This window comes from Leucoraja erinacea, chromosome 17 (genome assembly GCF_028641065.1).
Source record: "Leucoraja erinacea ecotype New England chromosome 17, Leri_hhj_1, whole genome shotgun sequence".
Taxonomy (NCBI): Eukaryota; Metazoa; Chordata; class Chondrichthyes; order Rajiformes; family Rajidae; genus Leucoraja; species Leucoraja erinaceus.
In genome coordinates, this window is record NC_073393.1 from 20,714,846 (window position 1) to 20,721,838 (window position 6,993).

Consider the following 6,993-nt stretch of genomic DNA (forward strand, 5'->3'; position numbering starts at 1 on the left):
CATCCTCTGAACGTGCTATGAAAAACGCAGTGACAGAATTATGCACATAAAAATCCCACAGAGGGAATGTGGAAATTGAACATAGAACCGTAAAGACACAAAAAGATGGAGTAACCCAGCGGGACAGGCAGCATCTCTGGAGAGAAGGAATGGGTGACGTTTCGGGTCGAGACCCTTCTTCAGACTGGATGGGATAAAAGCTGTAATAGCATAAGGGAAGGGAATAAAAGCTGTATTAGTATAAGGGTCTCGACCCGAAACATCACCCATTCCTTCTCTCCAGAGATGCTGCCTTCCCGCTGAGTTACTCCAGCTTTTTGTGTCTATCTTCAGTTAAAACCAGCTTCTTATACATAGTACAGCACAGGAACAGGCCCTTCTGCTCATGTCAGTGCTGAACGTGATGCTAAATTTAAGTAATCCCATCTGCCCGCTTATGATCTATATCACTGTCCGATTTCCCTCTATTAACACTCTACTCTGCCTAGCAGAGCTGGTCCACACCATCAACAACTTCCCCTTTGATTCCACGCACACTTCAACTCCAAGACGTAGTTATGAGCACCCGCATGGCCCCAGCTATGCCTGCCTCTACGAAGGGTACGTTGAACAAACCCTGTTCCAGGCATACACTGGCCCTATACCCAAACTCTATCTCTGTTACATTGATGACTGCATCGGTGCTACCTCAGCAGCACCCATGCAGAACTCATGGACTTAATCTACTTCACCACTAAATTTCATCCTGCACTCAAATTTACTTGGACCATCTCTGACACCTCCCTCCCCTTTCTTGATCTCAGTCTCCATCACAAGAAATAGACTATTGATTGATGTCTATTACAACCCTACTCCCACATTCCTCAGTTCTTGCAAGAACTCTATCCCCTACTCCCAATTCCTCAGTCTACGCCTAATCTGCGCCCAGGAGAGGTGTTCAAACTAGAACATCAAAGATCTCCGCATTCTTTAGGGAACGGGGGTTCCCCTCTCCCATCATAAATGAGGCCCTCACTCGTGTCTCCTCTGTACCCTGAAGCTTCGCCCTTGTTCCCCCTCCCCCTAGTCGCAACAGAGACACAGTCGCCCTAGTCCTTGCCTTCCACCCCATCAGCCATCGCATTCAACACATAATCCCCCAAAATATCTGCCATGGGCACCTGCATGGACCCCAGCTATGCCTGCCTCTTTGTAGGATACGTTGAACAATCCCTGTTTCAGAGGTACACTAGGCCCTATCCCCGAACTCTATCTCTGATACATTGATGACTGCTTCAGTGCTACATCCTCAACTTCACCACCAATTTTTATCCTGTACTCAAATTTACTAGGACCATCTCGGACCTCTCCCTCCCCTTTCTTGATCTCAGTCTCCATCACAGGAAATAGACTATTGACTTGCGTCTATTACAAACCCACTGACTCCTACAACTGTCTCGACTACACTTCTTCCCACCCTGTCTACGCCGCATCTGCGCCCAAGATGAGGTGTTTCATACTAGAACATCCGAGATGTCCCAATTCTTTAGGGAAGGGGGGTTCCCCTCTCCTATCATAAATGAGACCCTCACTCGTGACTCCTTGGTACCCTGTAACTCCATCCTTGCTCCCCCTCCCCCTCACCCTAGTCACAACAGAGACAGTCCCCCTAGTCCTTCCCTTTCACCCCATCAGCCATCACATACAACACATAATCCTCCAAAATCTCCGCCACCTCCAACGGGATACCACCGCTAGCCACATTTTCCTATCTCTACCCCTTTCCGCCTCCGCAGAGACCGTTCCCTCCGCAACTCCCTGGTTAACTCCTCCCTTCCCACCCAAACCACCCCCTCCCCAGGTACTTTCCCCTGCAATCGCAGAAGATGCAACACCTATCCCTATACCTCCTCCCTTGACTGTCCAGGGACCCCGACAGTCCTTTCAGGTTATGCAGAGGTTCACTTGCACCTCCTCCAACCTCATCTACTGTATCCGTTGTTGAAGATGTGGATTCTTATACATCGGTGAAGCTAAACGTCGACTGGGCGATCGTTTCGCGGAGCACCTTCGTTCAACCCGCCTGAACCTACCTGATCTCCCGGTTGCGAAACACGTTAATTGTCTTTCCCATTCCCACACAGACCTTTCTGTCCTAGGTCTCCTCCATTGTCAGAGTGAGATTAAACGCAAATTGGAGGAACAGCATCTCATATTTCGCTTGGCCAGCTTACAGCCCAGTGGTATGAATAATGATTTCTCTCACTTAAGGTAGCCCCAACATTCCCACTCTCTCTGTCCCTCCAAAAGTGCACTAGCTTCTACTTTTCACCTGACAAACAGGTAACAATGGCATGTTTCCTTTATCACCGTTACTTTTTTACATATCTTTTATTCGTTGTTCTTTATCTCTCTACATCATCGTCTATATCTCTCGTTTCTCTTATCCCTAACCAGAGGAATGGTCTCGACCTGAAACGTCACCCATTCCTTCTCTCCAGAGATGCTGCCTGTCCCACTGAGTTACTCCAGCATTTTGTGTCTACCCAGCTCCTGACTTGTTCTTTTTTGAAGCTGCAGGCAAGTCTGTTCCTGCAGGGTACCCAATCTCCAACCTGCCTGTGTAGTCCCACTGTTTATGTGGCTGGTCTGGTTAGGTTTCTAACAAACCAAAGTGGTCACATTAGAATTTGAATATCAGTGTAACATGCTATTCTCATTTCCTCTTCCATTGTGTTCTTTCTGAGTGGACAAGAAGTACTGATGGGGTTTTAAAATTGTGCCACATATGTTTAAAGTGGTATTCATGCCATTATCTACAAGTTATGCATGGAATGGATCCATCAGTTACTGCAGTGATCTGTAGAGAGCCATGGGTGCCACTTGGCTGCGAAAAAAAAAATCAACACTTATTTGAAGATGAGGAATGAAGATGAATTCAGAGAAAGCCAGGGGTTCCAGCTACAGCTCCAGGGACAAATCAACGGGGATGTAGAATGTTCAGGTGCCCACCTCTTTAATGTATTCAGATCTTTTGTTAACACGAGAAGCTTACTGTTGCACTTCCTGTGTACCCATTCCCACAGGTTGACTCATCTTACTGAACTTTTTCTTTTCTCTTAAGTACAACAAATAGTTTCTTCATCATGAAAACAATGAGTAATACAATAATTAGTGTTAATGATCCCAGGAAAATTATTACATCCACAGAGTAATAAACGTACCATGGAAGTTTGTAAGATTCGAAGCGTAATTGTGCTGCACCTTTGTGTCGAGCAGTGTACTCAATCCAGAAAATGGCTGGTTTGGTTAGGTTTGTGTCAATCCAAAGTGGTCATTCTCTAACTAATTCCCCTTCTTTTGTGTTATTTCTGCATGGACAGGAAGTGCTGATAGGCTAAAAATGGTGCCACATTGGGTAAATGTGATGTTCATGCCAGTATCTACAACTTTTGTGTGGAATGGATCCATCAGGTGGTGCACTTGTGATCTATAGAGCACTAGAGAGTCAGAGCGAAAGACAGTGGATGCTACTTGGCTATGAAAGAATTCAATATTTATTTGAAGATAAAGAAGGTGACTTCATAGAAAGCCAGGTGTTCCAGCTGTAAGACAAGTCAAATGGGATACAAATGTTTAATCTTTAATGTGTTCAGATGTTTCATTAATACAAAAAGCTTAGTTACACTTCCTCAGCACCCATTCCCACAGATTGACCAATCTTACTGAACTTTTTCTTTTCTCTTCAGTAGAACAAACAGTTTCTTCATCATGAAAACTATGAGTAATACAATAATCAGTGTTATTGATCCCAGGAAAATGATTACATCCACAGAGTAATAAACGTACCATGGAAATTTGTAAGATTCAGAGCGTAATTGTGCTGCGCCTTTGTGTCGGGCAGTGTACTCAATCCAGAAAATGGCTCTTTCCATTGGGGTCTCTGGCTGATCCCTGTGGAGAAGAGAGAGTTTCTGCATGTTTTCTCGATAAGTGGAGTTATTTAGGACTTCATTAAGTGCCGACACTAGATCTGATGACTGGAGAAATGCAACATTGACCACCTTTGCTGCTCCTCTAGTTTCAAGTCTGACCATATTATCAAACTGGTCATAAAACAATGGTAGGCCAACCACCGGCACCCCATGATAGATCGCTTCATATAGTCCATTGGTGCCACCATGAGAAATGAAGGCTCGAGTCTTGGCATGGCCCAGTAGGTCATTCTGAGGAATCCATTTTGCTATGAGGGTGTTATTTCCAATATTGGGAGGGATGTCTCCATTGTGTCTCCAAATGACCTTTTGGGGTATTTGGGCAAGGGCTTCAGCGATTTTCATTGTAAGATCCAAAGATAAAGTGTCTATAATAGTACCCAGTGACATCACAACAATACCATGCTCCCCAGAGCTGTCAACAAACGTTTGTAGCTCTTCATCCAGTGGTTTAGGTGGTTGACATTGGAAACCTCCGATGTACACAAAGTTTGGCATCGTAGGTCGCGGAAATTCAAGTACGAAATCTATTCTCATCAACCACACATCTGCCCTTAGGAGAACCGTCTTGATAGCAATGTCTCTGCCGAGGTATTTCTGGCACAAATCCTCGTACAAGGGATTAATCACAAACTCGGAAATACCAAACTGAAGGATATGTTGCAGGACATTATGAACTCGTTGAAGAAAACTCATTTTGTCTGTTAATTGGGATCTGAAGACTGGGACATAGGAGGGTGGAGATGGGGCAGCAAAGAAATGAGCATCTTCAGCAGTCATCCATCGGACATTGTACACCAATGGGATGTTGAAATAATAAGCAAGCATTGGGCCTGCATAAACAATTGGATCTGCAAGTATCAAGTCAAAGTTTGCATCTGCAATTTGCTCCAGCAATGCCTTGTCCTCAAAAATTGAGATGGTGACGCGCCTCAACCAAAGATGGCCCTCATGCATGAACATAGTTAGCTGAAACTGAAGCTGGAGAAATGTCCATAGTGGGATGTTGGCTTTGGAGGTGGCCAATGTGTTTTGTACCAAAGTTTGCATGCCATTAGCATCTTCCAACAACCCCGTACTTCCATGTGACTCGATGATCAGGGAGTGATAAAACTCTGGTTCCTTCTTGATGTACCAGGATGTTGATGAATGAAGTACAGTAATATTGTGTTCATGGCGTCTCAGTTCTTTCACTAGAACCCTCATGTTGACCCAGTGGCTTCCATCAAATGGGACGACCAGTATGTTAGCCGCATAAGTAACTGAACACGAAAGAGTTATGATGATACCAAGAGCACACGTGACTAATACGCTGGTGTTCCTTTGAGAAAATCCCATTTTGAATCAAATAGATGTACAAATCCTGTTTGGAAATTACATAAATTGTTAAATAAACAATATAAATTGGAAATTTAATCAGAAGGACCAGCGCAGCAAGTGTATGCAAACACAACTTGGAGGTTTCCCTCCAGGTCACACCTCACCCAGCATCTTCAAAGTGGCATCACAGGTAAATAGAGCTACCTGAAGACTTTCAGCACATTGGCCCTTATCAGTCAGTGTATCGAGTATAGAGGTTGTGAGGACCTGGCACAGTTGTATAAGACATTGGTGAGGTCACATTTAGAGTATCGTGCTCAGTTTTGGTCACCATGTCATAGGAAGGGTGTTGTCAAGCAAGAAAGGGTTCTAGAGAAGATTTACGGGGGTGGAAGATTGCAACCTTCATGTGGTCCGCCCTGTTTCGACTAATGCAATCAACTCGACGTGATCAAAAGGAAGATCAAATAGAACAAGTTGTCCAACAACTTTAGGCTGTGCACGCCACACGAAAGAAGAAAAAGATTTACGGGAATATAGCCAGGACTCAAGGGCCTGAGCTATTATTTGTTGGCGCGCAGGAGGGTGAGGGGTGATCTTGTAGCGGTGTACAAAATTTGGAGATAAATAAATCATGACAATGCATGGTCTTTTGCCGAGAAAAGGGGAATCGAGAACCAGAGTAAATAGGTTTAAGGTGGGGTGGAAAGCTGCAAGAGGATTTAGTTGAGACAGGTACGATCGCAATGTTTAAGCAGCATTTAGACAGATGCATGGATAGAATAGGTTTACAGGGATATGGGCCAAACACAGGCTGGTGGGACTAGTATAGATTGGGCATATTGGTCGGCATGGGGAAGTTGGGCCGAAGGGCCTGTCTCCATGCTGGGTATAACTCTATGACCTGAAAGACGGCATCAGTTTATGGAGGCGGTTCACCAGCTTTAAGGCCAGTGGGCTTGTCCCTGATGCAAATATCTAATAAACAAATAAACTAACAATTTAACATATAAACTACCAACTAATAAAGTCTGAAGAAGGGTCTCGATCCGAATCGTCACCTATTTCTTTTCTCCAGTACAACAATTCTAATATATTTCTGTTTGGTTCTACTCGCGATTCCTCTGCTCAAATATCCAATCACAACATTAGCTCACAGAGTGACATTAAATGCTGACGATCTGTCAAATGTCATTAACAAAGAAGATTCCAGAAACTTCATGCTAGAGCAGGAGGCTGTTTGGTTCATTAATCCAGTTTAGTTTACTTTAGTTTGGAGCAAAGATTATAGAGGAGCAAGAGCTCCTCTATAATCTTTGGTTTGGAGATCGATCGCGGAAACAAGCCCTTCCCCCCACCGGGTCCGCGCCGATCAGCGATCCCTGCACATTAACACGATCCTGAACCCACTAAGAACATGTTTTACATTTACTAAGCCAATTAACCTACAACCCTCAGGGGGTGCAGCAGCATCTACGGTTCCTGATCCTTGCAGCTCCATAGATGCTGCTGCGCCCGCTGAGTTTCTCCAACTTTTTTGTGTACCTTCGATTTTCCAGCATCTGCTTCCTTCTGGAACCTACAAACCTCAACGTCTTTGGCAAAGATCTCTTTGGTCTTTGGGGTGTGGGAGGAAACGAAAGATCTTTGGAGAAAACCCACGCAGATCACGGGGAGAACGTACAGACAGCCCCCGCCC

At 44.7% G+C, this 6,993-nt stretch overlaps 1 protein-coding gene across 1 annotated transcript; it reads right to left on the bottom strand.

Annotated features, from left to right (window-relative positions):
* Positions 1 to 3,513: 3,513 nt before the first annotated feature.
* On the bottom strand, positions 3,514 to 5,312 carry LOC129705278 (UDP-glucuronosyltransferase 2C1-like). The gene has a single exon (XM_055648785.1). The coding sequence runs from the start codon at positions 5,310 to 5,312 to the stop codon at positions 3,702 to 3,704; it is 1,611 nt and encodes a 536-aa protein (XP_055504760.1). The 3' UTR covers positions 3,514 to 3,701.
* Between the last annotated feature and the right edge of the window lie 1,681 nt (positions 5,313 to 6,993).

Bases quoted from the DNA above. Each gene is read 5' to 3' on its own strand.
- LOC129705278 (XM_055648785.1), bottom strand. From the start codon at position 5,312: ATGGGATTTTCTCAAAGGAACACCAGCGTATTAGTCACGTGTGCTCTT.